General features: G+C 47.3%; 1 protein-coding gene across 1 annotated transcript in view; it reads left to right on the plus strand.

Annotated features, from left to right (window-relative positions):
* IGDCC3 (immunoglobulin superfamily DCC subclass member 3) overlaps positions 1–15,071 on the plus strand; it is a 112,221-nt gene that overhangs the window by 4,281 nt on the left and 92,869 nt on the right. The window contains exon 2 of the mRNA XM_055717246.1: positions 6,876–7,181. Coding sequence (XP_055573221.1) covers positions 6,876–7,181 — 306 coding nt within the window. The remainder of the gene's footprint in view (positions 1–6,875; positions 7,182–15,071) is intronic.

Below are 15,071 nucleotides of genomic sequence, written 5' to 3' on the forward strand. Positions count from 1 at the left end.
GAGCTAGTGTTTCGTTAAAATGGCTCTGGTTTTGGAGCGAGCAGGATCGGTGCGGTGCTCAGCTCCTTGAGAGGAGCAAGGCGATGCTTTCCTCCATCCTGAATTTCAGGGTGGCAGGTGATAAGGCAGAGGGGATGGCAGGGTGGAGAGAGTGCTGTGTTTCCTTTGAATCCCCTGGATGCGGTTAAGAATTTCAACGGGTTTAGTGTGCACAGAAACTTCTCTTCCTCCAGAAGGACCTTGTCTTGCCTTTCCTTGCTTGCCATCCAGTTGTGCCTGCCGATACTCAAGCTGAATTTCAAGGTTCTGAGTGACGGGGCTGTGCTGGCTGGTGGTTTTTGGCACTGTGATGCCAGGATGCCCATGGCTCTCTTGGCAGCTTTGTACTATCACGCTCCTCCCAGCTGCTCTATCTAGTATCCACAGGCACCATCATCTACTGCGTGGCCAGTCTGTTCCCTGCCAGGTCTGTGCAAAGGACTGGCCATGGGGACAGCCACCTCCCTGATGCTTTCTTGCAGGGTTGGGGGCTGAAACTGGCTACTCCCCTGTTCTGCATTAGAGTAGCCTTGGGGCCTGAAGCCTGGAGGGACCCCAGCTCTGGGCATAGCATTTCCCATCTTGGTTGCTGCCTTTGCTGTCCTCTCATGCGTGGTTGTTTCCTGCTCCATATTTGTATTGCTGATGCCCTCTGCGGTGAGACTGTGATCTGGTCAGGACCACGAAACACGTGGGGAATGCAAATAACAACACATCCTACACTCAGCTTGCTGCCATGTTCTCAGTATGCCTAGTTGTGGACGGAGCTACTGTGGGCAGTTAACTTAGAAAAGGTCTCTGCCCTTTCTAGCTATACCAACAGGTTTTAGCCTGCCTTCTTTAGAGATGGGGGAGCCTATGAGGACTCAGAGCTTGTCCTGGAAAGGGTCTTTGTGCTGTGAACACTTCCAGCTTCCACGCTGTGTTCAACAAGTGAGCTCCTGGGATTTGCCCAGTCTAGTCTCAAACGTCTGAAAATTATTTTGGGCAACTTTTCTGGCTTTTTGGGCTGTGTTTGCCTTCCTTGGCTAAAATCTATGTTCCCACTGAGGCAGCAATGCTGGGTATTTCTGGGCTTTGCATCAGGTGGCTGAGAGGTTGTGTTATCCTCAACAGAGACCTCCTGCAATTGCTTAACGAGTGGATGTCGTTTATACACCCTGATGGAAAAATCACTTTATATAGCCTCTTGTCTGAAAGGAAAGGGAATAAAAATTCTGAGCTAGTAAACTTTACTGTTAGCAAGATGTGGGGCCTGTTACAGCCTATTTGCCTCTTCTTTAAATGTAAATTTTTCTGGATGCCCTGAAGAGCCAATTTGCACATTACTGTAGTGTAATGCTTTTCTCCTTAGGGTCTGGGTCAGCCTCAAGGAGATTTAAGGGGGCACCAGCTGGATTTTTAGGCTACCAATTTCATCAGCCTGAAACCTGTTATGATCTGCTGCAGAACATTGTTCAGGTCCAGATTTCTCTTCCTTCCATATCCTCTCATTTGCAGAAGGATTTACAAAAATAAAACTAAAAAAAACTGAAAAAAAAAAAGAGCCATTTTTTGTAGGGCTGTCCCAAACTGCACCCAGGTTTCTGGTCCTAATACTCATCTGCATCCCACTATAAAAACCTTTGGTCCAGGAGTTGTGGGACTCCAGGGGCATCTTCTTTAGGCGTTATTGAAGCAGGCCAGAGGGGCTATCCTTGCTGGTGGTAAGGCTTACTGGTGGGTCGGTGCTGTGTTGTGCTGGGAACAAACACAGTATATCAGGAGAGGGCAAATTTCTGTTCATGAAAGGCTGTGTGCAGGTGTGTGTCATGCTGTTGGTGTGACAAGAGAGAGGGGAGATGGGGCTGCCTTGATCTCCCTGTCAGTGCTCCTGATGATACTGCACCAGAAATATCAGGGTGGACCTGGCTGCTCCTGCAGTATCTCGCCTTGCCACGAGCTCAGACCAAGCCCTTGGCAGGTCATTTCATCTCTCTGATTAATGTTCCCTGTCTAGAATGGGAGTAATAATACAGGCTTCATCTGTCGGGACTGTGTGCTCCCGGGGCAGGGATGGCCCTGCTGGCTGTGGGTCCAGGAGGATGAGCCGTGATGTGGTTGAGGTCCTTTGCGATGGATGTCACTGCTAATTAAAGTGGTGAGATTAGCTGCTGTATTTTTCAGAAGTACAGACAGGAGGGAAAGCCAAAATCGTGTTTCCCAATTGGAAAAGGACAATGCTAGGGTATGAGCAAGTTCTTTTGAAGCTTTGAACATGAATCACAGTGTCAAGTAAAAAATAATTAAACTTATTTTTTTTAAATGTACTTCAAAGTGTCTTTTAAGCTTCCCATTAATTCAAAGTTCTTTCTCTCAGTGCTAAATAAATCTCTTGGTTCAAAAGCACAAGTGCTAATTGGTTTCTTTGAGTATGCCTGTCTGATTGATCAATAGGGGAAGTAGTTTTTGTTAAATATTTGCACATATAGTCACATATTGTATTGCTTAGGGAGATGGTAAATGTTTCTCAAAAGGAGACTTGTAGAATGAGGACTCCAATTCTTGTGGCCTTTATGTCAGAGCTAATAACACTTCCTCCCTCCATCCTTTTGCAGAAAGCAAAGCAATTTTCCCTCACGTGGTCCCCGGTGCAGCCTGCTGGTGTTGAGGCAAGCGGGCTGTTCAGCTGCCTGTGTAACACCCCAGCCTCTAACTACAAATTCAAGCTGCTCTGAGCAGAGTTTTACAGTTTCTGCCTCGAGCAGAGGGCGAGCCATGCTGCCTCGCAGTCTGTTTCAGGAGGTACCCAGGACGTTGTGTGGGACAAGCTGGGTTTGGATTTGCAGCCAGCCATTGGAGAGGGCAGGTCTTTCAGACTCCCCGGGTGAACGTGCACAGCCTCAGCAATTTCCTCTGTCTCTCTCAATTAATTACACTTTTACTGTTTCCATGTGTCTTCAGAGTGTCGTTTACTTCCAACTTTGCAGCATCGTTTCTGTGCTAACTCACTGCTGACTACGAGCAGTTATTTATAACGGTGGAGCTGGGTCCTTCTTTTCCACCATTATCTCCTTGCTTTGTGTGTGCTCTCCCTCTGGCCCATCTGAGCTAACCTGTAGAACAAACACCAGGAGCCTTACCCTGCTGTGGAGATTGCTCCGTGAGTGTCCCTGTCACTTTGTCGCTCATTCTGAGCATCCTGGGGAGGCAGGGCTCTGTGTTCAATGTTTGCCTTTGAGACTTGGAGCCCCACAGTTCCAATCTTGGAAAGCCAAATCCCAATGTCCCTGTTTGAAGCCTGATCCTTGAAAACCACTTTTAATGCAAATAATCCCATGGTTACAGCCAAATGGGTAAGGGGGGTTCTTTAGAAGGGGACAAAGAAAGTATAAAGCACCTGGTTTCTACCATGCCTTGCACAGTTCTCAGTGGAGCGGCTGTGCTTTGGCCATGTGGATCTTAGGTCGGGCTGTTTGTGGACTTGTTTCTCATACCTGTTCCTGATGGTTTGCAACACTGGGCAGTGCGGCATCCCGGGGCCCATTCTTTTTTGAGAAAACCCCAAGGAACATGATGTCTTGTAGAAATACAGTATTGAGAGAGGTGTCCTTCTTGCCAAGCCCACTCTGTGCCCACAGATTAGGCCACGAGGCTGAGGGCTGTAGGGAACAGAGCAGGCTTCAAGGTGACCTTTGGCTGCAGGAATGCCCATGGCCACTTGCTTGGTGCTTTCTGCACGCTGACATGCTGGGCTCAGCTTTCCCTGTACCACCAGTGAGTGCTGCAGTAGTGCGGACACATACAGGTCAGCTTGCCAGCATGGTGCCAACTGTGCCACCAATGTTTTACCTATTTGTGAGACTCAGACATTTATCCCTGGAAAGACAGAGCCATTGTTTTTTGCAAAGTGGGATACTGAGGCTCTTAGGACCAAAGCTCACTTTTTAAAGGCAATTTAGGATCTGTCTACTTAACAATGGAGACAGGCAATTTTTTTGTGTCTAATGTACCCATGGTGTCAGGGGGAGGTGTAGGGACTTCGGAAAAGCAGCAGAGGGTGTGTCTTTCAGCATCTAAATATCTTGGGAGAAGAGAGGCTTTTGGCTGAGTTTGCATGGAAAGCCCATGTCTGGGTGAAAGAGCTTGCCTTCTCCCAGCTCCCCAGATGGAGTGGGTCTGCTTCTCCATGTGTGTTAGTGGGTCACCTGGCCCTGAAGTCCCAGGAAAGAGGCAGTGGGCTTTCTTCAATGTCATAAAAGCATCCTATGAGAAAAGCGTCTGTTGAGGAGGAATTTGGATGCTTCTGGATGCTGTGCAGGTTACAGACCAGTTGCATGCTGTCCATTGCACAGTGCCACACCTTGAGGCATAGTCCTGATCTCTCCTACAGCCTGAGGAGACCCCAGGACCAGTCAGTGTCTGTCCCCACCCCAGCATGTGTCTGAGGGCACCAGTCCTAATTATGAGTGTCATCACTTCTGCTGCTTGAGCAGCCTGGAGTTCAGATGCAGACCGAATGTTTGTGGAGGTAAACATGATTATCTCCAATCACAGGCCTTAATGATGGTTATTATAATGACAGCTATTGTGGGAAGGGCATGTAATTATGTTGATTCTTCCTTTTATGGTACATATAATAATAAGCTGTTTTATCTAAGAGTAAAGGGAAGCTGGGGGAAGATGGGGCATTTATTTCATTAGGGATTTTTTCTGATTGCCTGTTAGGCTAAATCCTGAAATCTTGTTCAATCTTTCAGGAGGCAGAAGTCCCCCTTGGTTCAGTGTCAGCATGCAAAGGTCCTTGTCCTACCTAACTCCCAGGAGCGCCCATGCAGGGAATGAGGCCCCAGCATGGTAGGTGCTGTTGGGACTCTGGCCACTTTGCAGAAAAATGCAGAGCATTCATCTAATTCCTTAATTTTCACAAAAAAAAAAAAAAAGTAATTGATGGGTTTGTGCTGGCTGTAGTCTAACTTGCTGAGAGGACCCCAGGGCTATCTCATAAAAAAGAAGTCACAGTGAGCAATAGATCACCGAGATGGCTGGAGCTAGCCTGACATTTTAAGACGTAATGGGTTAATAAAGTGTGTGGTTTAGGTGTTTATCATTAAGTAGAGTTTGTCCATTCCTTGCACACACTCATACCTTGACGGTAGTACCTTTGACCTGCCATGCACTACCCCTGCCTTCTTTGTCTGCTCTGTCCATCTGCCTCGGCTCAGGTTGCACTCAATGTTTATCCCCCATAATCCAATTTAAGTTGCCATAGAAAGCAATGGGGATTTACAGAAAGAAAGAAAAAAATCTCACTGGGTTTGCAGAGCAGACTAGACAGACTTTTTTCCCTTCTTTTGCTTTAGGATAACTGCTTCTTCTCATCTCTTTTATTTTTATCGTGCATTAATGATTTACCCTGCGCTCTGTTTTTGAGCCTAGTGGGGTGGGATCCTGTCCTTGATGGGAACTGTATTAGGAACAAGCATTACAAAGCCTGTGCTGTGGCTGGTGTTTGCCAAGAGAAATTGCCCATGTGTGTCCCAATTCTGTGAGCAGCTGTGGCGTTGGTCCCCCTGAGTCCATGAAAAAAGGGGAGAAGCTGTATTGCAGGTTTGAGCAGCTGGAACCTCCACCCATTGAGGGCTGTTGCCCAAGAGAACTGCTAGAAAGGTTCACTATGTTTGGATAAAATTGTAGTTTTCCTACTTGGTTGGAATTTCTTCTCCATTGCTGTTCTTTAAATATATATATATATTTGCTTCCATTCCTGCATTTACACCCTTCAGATATTTATATGACTCCTGTTTCTTGGTTGCTTTTTGTATTAGCATGTATTGTGGGCCAATCTTTAAACAATAGCTCTATTTCTGTCATCTTCTGTAGCATCTAATCATGACTGTATGGCATATTATACCTAAAAAGGTGTGCTAGACCAAGTGAAGAATAACATGCCAAAGACACAGTGTTTAAGCATTCTGTTGGCAAAAGTAATAAATTAGGATGTATCTGTGTGATGGAAAGCAAGGGTTTGCCTATTGGTGGTACAAATTCTGCAATAACTTATCTCTTGTGGACATTATTTAGCATAATTGCTTTGCAAGAAACCTTTGGTATTGCTGAGCCAGAACATGGTGCATTTGTATTTTGGTCCTTAAGTTGCTTTTCATTAAGGACTGAGTAGCACCAGCCTTTGCCTGTTACAGTGTGAGAGAGACCAAAGTGATGGAAGGGCATGGTGTTACGTGTGAGAGGCAAACAGCCTCCTGCTCTGCCAAGTGGGAGAGGTGTTGTGAAGATGCTGGTGGCAATATGGTCTGAATCAGGAGCTGCCAATGCCCCTGTTCACCCCCTCCGGCTGTGCTGCAAATGGGTCTAGGGCATGGCTCAGCCCTCTCTCTGCCTAGCTATGTGGGGGAGAGGAGTGCATTTCTTGAACTGATGTAAACTTCTGCTCCTGGAGTGGGAATGGCTGGTGCTCCGTGCTTGTGCAAGTTTGTGTTGCCTATTGCTGCAGCCCTGTGATGGGAGATGAAGAAGGCTGTGTGAAGTGGAGCTGGGGTTTGACAAGCTGTGTGCTTGCCTATCCCCTTCACTGGAGTCTCCAAAGGCAGCCTTGAAGGTCTGTGCCTGTGGTTGCGCTTTTGGAAATTGTGCCCCAAGATTTTGAGAGCAAAGCCCCAGGAGGCAAAGCATGCCAAAGGGTTTCATGTTTCTCCAAAACACTTGCAACCTGTAGCCCTATTGCAGCCCACTCTGTCCAGAATGTTGTCATCAACCCTTGTTTGCTTCTGTAGCAGTTGGCTCTTGCTGCTTCTTGTAGACTCACTGCTGACTCTGTCCTTCTCTCTTCATTTCAGATTTTGGCCATTCCTCTGAGTTGGCATTCGTTGTGGAGCCTAGCGATGACATTGCTGTGCAGGAGCAACCCTTGATCCTCTACTGCCAGGTTGAGGGCATCCAGCCCATAACCATCACGTGGCGGAAGAATGGCGTCATGATCGTGGACAGCGAGAATGCCTTTATGTTGGCCAATGGGTCGCTTTATGTCTCCCACTTCCAGAGGGTCCGAGGAGATGGGTCCTCGGATGAAGGTGAATACGATTGCATGGCGCAAAACCACTATGGGCTGGTGGTGAGCCGGAAGGCGAAGATTCAGGCAGCGAGTAAGTATGGGCATCATCCCACCTGCATCTCGTGGGGCAATCCTGCAAGGGGCATTGGCTTTGCTGGAAAGGAGGAGGACAGTGTGGTGGGATGCTGGGTGTTCAGAGAGGGGGGATTAAAGAGAGGGAAGAGGAAAAAGAACTTGGAGCTGGTGTGAGGATCAGTCTGGCATCTAATCTGTGTAGCTGTCCAGGTGTGAAAAACCAGCTAATCAGCCTTCTCACGGAGAAAACTAAAACCCACCTTCTAGCCGTGAATCCCCTGTCTTGGAGGGGTAAGTTACATTAAAGTCGTGAGGTGAAAGTAGTCTGCAGTTCGTGTATCTCCTATGGTGTGTTTGGAAGTCCCATTGCTGTGCAGCATGGCTGGGCTCTGTTTGGCAGGTAGCGCTTTCCAAACCATAGGCAAAGACTTTCTGAAGGTCGTGGTTTCTTTCATTTTGTTATTTAAGGCAGGCAGTGTGGAGGCAGCAAGGTCTTATTTACTACCCCACATGGCAGTGCCTTTGGGGGCAAGGCTAACACCACCAGACAGATTGTCTGATGGGGGAGCCTGGAGAAGGAGGGAGATGAAAATGTCAGTGAGGGAATGAAATTTAAAGGTGCAGGAGGAAGAATTACAGGGCAGGCTGTGACTCCAGCCCTGCACAGTACCTGGCTTAGCCCATTATATTGCTGTGGCCAGAGCAGTTGGTCCTGTTGGGTCTCCTGCCATGCAGGCTGCTGGGCTCCCCCTTGCCGGCTCTGGTTGCTGGTTTGTGTTTGTCCCAGGACTGATGGCAGAGCTCAGGTGTCGTGGCATGGTGTTTCTGTCCCTGTTGTGTTGGTGGCCAGCTTTGCCCACATTTACCCACAGACTGTCTGTGGGCTTTGGGACTGCAGCTGCTAATCATTTTTGCATTCAACCAGAAGTCACTGCTAGGTGTAATTTATATATGAGTGTGAGGAAAGGTGTCTGGTATGGTCCTGAGACTTGGCTGAATGCTGTTTTCTTAAGTAGGTTCTACTGAAGGATTCTCCAACTTGTTTGGGAGATGGCTACCACTCTTCTTTCTGTGCAAGCCACTTATTACTGCTTCGTGTGTGTTTGCAAATTGCACTGTGATTTTTTGGTGCAAAGCAGGAAAAGTCTACAGCAAGGTCTGGGGCCAAGGTCCCCTGGCTGTACTCCCCAAACTGGGGGGGCCTTTTAAAGAGCTGCTGCCCATTCCCCGCAGTGCCAGGGCCAGCTGGTAGCCCACCAAGGGAACACTCCAGCCCTTGTGTATAACAATTCCCGAGTGCATGAAGTGGCCATCTGCAAACCTAGCTTTTCAGTAGTGTAAGAAGTGACATTGTCAAGGAGCCAAGGGCTTTGGGTCTGTGCCAGATTAGCAGCTGGATCTCAAACTTGTCAGTCTTGTGGTGCTAAACCTTGGAGCACTTTTGGTGAACAACTCTGGCATTTATGAGCTGGGAGCTGGCTGATGCACAAGCACAATGTCAGACTTCTCAGACCTGTAAACAGGAGACCTAAGAGCCAGAGGAATTACTTTTGGGATAGTGGATTGTCAATAAACACTGTTATCTTGCTCCTGCATCAATATGTATGTGATGTGCTCTGTGTCCCTGAATAGCATTTCCTTTTGTAGCCATAGTTTCACCTGAACCAAAATGAAAAAGGGATTGTGTTCAAAATGCTCTGGACTCTATTCTGGCTTCAGGCTTGGTTTCTTGCCAGCCCTGAGAAGAGGTCTGGGTGAGGCCAGCACAAAACAGGGGGCACCTGGCCTCAATGTCACAGGTGCCTGTGGATAATGGGAATAAAACAGGATGTTGTGGGCAAATGTAACCTGCTGCTCAGGGTGAGCTCCCCCACTGTGCCTGAACTGCAGGAGCATGCACTTGCACTTCAGACTTGGCTTAAACCTAGATGAAATCTCCTAAGAATGAACCACAGTTGTACCTTCAAGCCCGCACGTCTCAGGGGTGGTTACACACAAGTAACAGTGATTTTCCTTGCCCAAGTCCCAGTAAGCAAGTCAAACAACGGAGGAGGGTAATTACCCCCATTTTAGAAATGACAGGACCGTTGCATCAAAGAAGTGGGTGCTGGCTGTCTGGAAGGAAAAAAAAAAAACAACCAAAAACAAACCACTGAGTGCTAAACAGTCCTTTGCGGAGCAGAATAAACACTGCCGGTGGGTAAAACCTCATCCCAATGCTGATCTCTTCTTCCCTCAGAGCCTGACATCGGAACACAAAAGCAAAGGAGAAATAAGAACCTCTCACAAACAAAAATCTTGAAAGTTGATCAAGGCCATGCTACTGAGGAATAAAAGGGATCTGACAGACTGGAGCCCCTCGAGAGCTCTGCTGCACTTTTCGCTGTCTTCAAAGGCAGGCTGTTAGTCTCATATCACTGTTACAGACCCTGGCTTTGTATTATTGCTTGGAATATAATCTTCTTGGCTTGGAGGAATGTACATATTTGCATTCAGGAAATGTGGGCTGGATATCATATTTTTATGTTTCAAATTTACTTCAACACTTGGCATTGAGTAAAATTTAACTGGAAGAATATGCTGCTTTCTGCTGCTGCGCGTGCAGCCCCAATGAGCTCAAGGTGCATGCAGTTTCCCCATGGAGCAGGCACTTAAAACCTTCCTCCTAAAAACTGACTTGTTAAAATTTAAAATTTAGGGGAATTTCTGTATGTCATCATTATTAACCAAAGATACTCAGCAGAGGGAATTGGACCTTGGCTGGTTTGTGGATTGGCGGGTCAGGTGCTAAACACATTTAATAATATTTTTGTAGTGTAATCTTCTTTTGACAAGTACAAGTGTGCAAGGAGCCTATGCGTGACTGAGTTGAGTGAAGGCCTTCGGCATTTCCACCCGCTGCCTAACATGCTGGTTGGAATTTTTTCAGTTGCTGTTTCTGCATCTGTTCAAACCCTGGCGTGTTAGTTTAAAAGGTTGTGGAATGCAACATGTTTTTATAACGTGATCAGGTTATTGAATACAGATCTTTTCTTTCTCCTAATGACAGTTTCATAATTTTGCATGACTCTGAGGTGTCTTAATTAAAATCAGTTTTGTAGGCAGAGTGTTCTCTGGAGGCACTGCTTGGCTGAGTCTTCGTGTGTCTCTTTGAGGAGCTGTATTTCCCTCGTGTTTGCCAGAAGCTGATGCACACCTTGGCAGTCTGTGGATGAAGATACCCTCTGCGCAATAGTAATGGCTAGCGTCCATTCCTTTGGAAGGCAAGCTACCCAAAACACAGCTGCCTTTATTCTCACCTCCACCCTTTGCTTGACTTGGCCTTACTTGACTCTGATTGTGTTGTCTCATGGCATTTCTAGCCCTTTTTGCCGATGCTGTAATTTGATGGAGCAGGGTCTACATCATCATAAATCACAGCCCAGCCGGTGGAGTAAGACCCATTGATTATATCACTCAATAACAAGCAGTTACCACTAATTGGAAATCACCATCAAACTGGGTATCGGATCAGGCTCTGCACGCATCCAGCCTGAGAGTAGCAATTTTCCCTGTTTGATCTATTGCTATAAAAAAAATAAAAGGAAAGAGGGGAAGTAAGTCAATTGTGCAACTTAAAGCCAAAGAGGTTTCTTGAAGTTTGGTGAAATGGACCTGCCCAGTATTTAAAGTACTGTGCGACCTGAGAATAGCTCTGGAGAGATCTGAGCTTGTAAAGACACTTTCCTCATCGTGTCTTGTTGCAGAGGGACTGTTGTAGCCAAGCATGGCAGCACACATCCCTGTACTCCTGTACTCTTCTCTTCTCCCTTACCCCCCCCCCTTCCACATCCTGTCCCAAATTCCACTCCTCCATCCCATTGTGCCTGGCTGTCCACGGCACTTACGCTGCTGGCAGGAGGGCAGGATTGATAGCCTGGGCAAGGCATATATTATGTCTCTTCTCTGCATTGATCACTGCAGACAGCAGCAGCAGCTCCTCTCACCCAGCCTGGGGCCAAGCATGCTCTCCCCACGAACATGCTGCTGCAGCCTCCAGGCCAAGGGTCTTAAGGTCATCTGCAAAATATAAAAAGGGGGGAGGTCTGGTGCATATGCATGCTTGCAAGTTGGTTTCCCTGCCAAGTGCTGTGGCTAGAGGGGGAGGTTGGGAATTGTGGGTTTTTTAAAGCAGCAAAGATCTTCCCATCATTTCAGCCCCTCTGCACAGAATATATTCAGGGTTTAACCTGGAGCCCCCTTTCCAGGCTCTGGGGTGGTGGGAAGAGCTGCTGAGCCCAAATAATGGCAGCATTTATAAGAGTGTAGAGACAAGAAGGAAGTCTAAAAGGATTAGGGAGAGACAAAGGGGGCTGATTATTTTATGGGTCACAATACAAGGCATTAGAGTGAGATCACAAAGGGATGTAATTACAAAAGAAGGCCATACTGGGGGGATCAAACCAGGATTAGAGTGGGAAATGTTTTTACACAGTTTTGTTCCACTCATTATGAAGTTAGCATTTTAAATTAAGGTTTAAATAAGGTGGCACCAAAGTTGTCACCAAGGTATTTCCTGGGCAATGCCACTGTTTGGATGCAGATTGTGAGTCTTGGCTCAAAACATCAAGGAGACCTTTAACACATGGGTTTGTTGTTGGTTTTTCTTGTGTGCGTACAGTATCCATATTGTCAGCAGAGCCCTACCTATACAGCTTGTGCTGAGACCAAGTGAACCTGTTTCTGCAGTTGGGAGTGGGATACTTGTGTGATGACATGTTTTAGTGGTGTGAAGCATGAGGTATATGTATGCTTCTAAAGCAAGTGCCCTGGTGTCAGTTTGCAGCTCTGGAGACATGGTCCTGTTATTCCCAGGAACTTTTGGCTAATGGTTGCTTGTGTTTTATTGCAGTTTAACCCCTGGTGTTGCACACCAAGTTTCCTCCTTCGACAAACAAGATTTTTTTCTTTTTTAATTTCAGCTGTGGCTCAGCTTGCATGTAATGCCCTTCCTTCTCAAATGCTGAGCAGAAGGGCTCAGTCTTGTTGCCAGTCACGTTTCTTTGTTGTCTGTGCTGTGAATGCTTACGGTCTTGGTAAGCCCAGAGCAAGTTCTTGGCTTGTAGCAGCGGGTCTCAGAGGGAGAAGGTATCTATGAGGAATTACTACAAAAAAAGGAAAAGAAAAAGAAATTATGTAGAGCGAAAAGACTGTGAGAGGTTTCCAGGGGATGGGTATGATGGGTGAATGGGTTATTTCCCTCCATCAGCTCTTTTGGCTGCCTCTAAGACATGTTGGCTCACATGATGCTGCCTCTCACATCTGTACAGTTGCAGTATTTGGCCCTGTGTGTGCTGCAAAACAAATGTGCAAATATAGGAGTCATCAGGGGGAGATTGGAGAGATTTGACTAGAAATTTTAGTAGATTTGCGGGATTAAAAGAGTATGTCACTTACCACCCACTGCATTTCAGTGTCTGCACATAACAGCCCAGGATTCATCCTGAGACTTGAGCACATTATAAGACCATATTTCTTTTGGCTGCTCATTTCTTAGCAGTGTGATAGTTATTTAAATACCATCTTGCACTTCTTCACGAGGATTCTAATGTGGATGCACCAACCTTAGCTCTGGCAACGTTATCTCTCATATAGGGGGTTTGCACTGCAGGCAGTAATGTCACTTAGTCATTTCTATAAAGCTCAGGGGAAATATATCAGAAGAATTTCATTAATGGTAGCACTGTTGAGTTATTTGTCTCAATTAACTCTTGGAGCACAGCTGAGGAAGTTCTGACATTTCTGCAGCCCATAAGTGCAGCATGAGGCTACTCCTGAGTTCACTGCCTGCTTTTTTAACACAGGGTGATGCTCTGCCGGTACCAGTGCAGGCAGCTCTGTGGAGACAGCACCATGCCCAGCCTCGTGTGCTTTTATGCTGCTTGTCCCTCTGCCTGCTGCTTTGCTCCAGCCTTTCCTTGAAATGTGGGGCCACCCTACTCTGTTACTTTATTCAGGAGGCCGGGTCTCTGCTACCTGAGTCTTCTGCTTGCAGTCATAATCCCAGGATATCTTTGGTGCTGTCACCTAGAGCAGCTCTTTATCCACTTACGCTTGTCTCAGCTTGAGGATTTGTAATGCCACTAGTTATTGAGTTGTTTGGTTTTTTCCAGTGGGCTGGTGATGGCGTGATGGTTATATATGGCTTTCACTCTCATTCTGCCCCACAAGGGTCCCAGCTGGCCATGGTGTGACCAGTAAAATCCCTGTACTAGCTGTGCCTCAGTTTCCCTTCTCTGAACCTGGGGTGGGTTTATTGTCAGTGCCATTGTTTGCACACCCCTGTGAGCACCTTGGTGGGGGCAAGTTGCTGTTTTGTGTTTACTGGGCACTCACATTAGCTGAATATTGTGTTTCATCTGTGCCATCACTTCCCTGCAAGCCTGCCAAGAGGCGAAGGGTGCACGGTGGTGGGGAAAGGCTAGTGCCCAGGTGAGAGAGGGGCTGCTTTTGTACCACTGTTAATTGGCAAGGCTGTGAGTGGGAATTGATTTTCAGGGGCATTTGACCAGAGCAATCAATGCTCTTGATCTAGTGGGTAACCAGTGAGTTAAAGGAAAGCATCACAGCATTTGCCTCGAAGCATTGGTCATAGCCATAACTCACAGTTACTGAAAACAGCAAAATATGTAAATAAATAAGAGGGCACAGAAGCTGTAGAGAAATATTCCCAATTTTGTCAGGGACATGTCTTTTGTGCTGACCCCTGCTTACATTAGCCTGCCCGCTATGAGCCTGGGAATTTGGGACCCTACTTCGAATGTTCAGGGCCTTTGGATGCAGTAGTGATATGAGTGAGGGCAGACCTCACAAATCCCTTCTTATGTGTGAGTCCCACATGGGGGCCAAGGCTGCTTTCCCAGGGCTAGCAGGGTGAGACCTGGGAGAGCTGTCAGCTGGAGCCCCCTGACACCAAGGGATGCTGGATCCCAGCTCCATGCACCGCCTCTTCCGCTCTGGTTTTGGCTCTCCCGCCGTCACAGCCCTGTTGCTGGGAAGGGAGTCTGCTCCCACTCCTCCTAGGCACAGCATATGGTTTTCAGAGAGGTTCTTGCTTTAAACCCAATTTTACAGTTGGGTTGACTGAGGCAAAAGGAGGTCAAACGATTCGCCTGAGGTCACTCAATAAGTGGCTCAGATTAAATCTCAACCCACGATGCTGCCCGTTCCCAGCGCTGGCTGTGCTGGCCGGACCAGATGGCCTTCTGAATGCAGCATCAAGATCCTCAGCTTTTTCTCTACCTCATTGTTCTCCATTGTGGGCTTCTGAATGCAGGACCTTGAAAGTGAGAGTCATTTGGATTTGCTGAGTCCAAGTTATTCTGTTTAATGATATGGATTCGCAGGAGAGGGTTTAAACACACTGCTTTGCTACGAAGGTTTGAATTTTGCAAGATTTACCTCTTTGCTTTGGTTTTCTGGTGTTAAAACTCTCTCTGCCTTGACCAGCTACAATTGGTCCCTTAGAGTTTTGGCTGCCCTACTGCTGCCTCACCGGCTGCGGGGCTGCCCTGGCTTTGTATCTGCACAGGTTTGTCCATAGAACTGTCAGGCCCCACTCCCTGCGATAATTCCCTGGGTGATTTTGCTGCAGCTTCTGCACCACTGTGGTCTGTCTGTGCAGTTCGTATCTTCCCCCTTAGCTTGGTCCTGGGATCACACAAGGGGTCAGTGCAGGGTGCTGCTGGACAGACAGTGGCTTGTGTTTGGCGCTGGGAACCTGTAGGCTCTGTGTTAGCTCTGGAAACAGATCGAGATGCTGACATCTCCCTCCTGATCTGGTGTGGTGCCCCATACATTACTCCTGACAGTAGCAGGGACTACACAGTTAAAGAAGTGCATTGGGTATTGTAAGATGACCTGTCTC

This window comes from Falco cherrug, chromosome 7 (assembly GCF_023634085.1).
Source record: "Falco cherrug isolate bFalChe1 chromosome 7, bFalChe1.pri, whole genome shotgun sequence".
NCBI lineage: Eukaryota > Metazoa > Chordata > Aves > Falconiformes > Falconidae > Falco > Falco cherrug.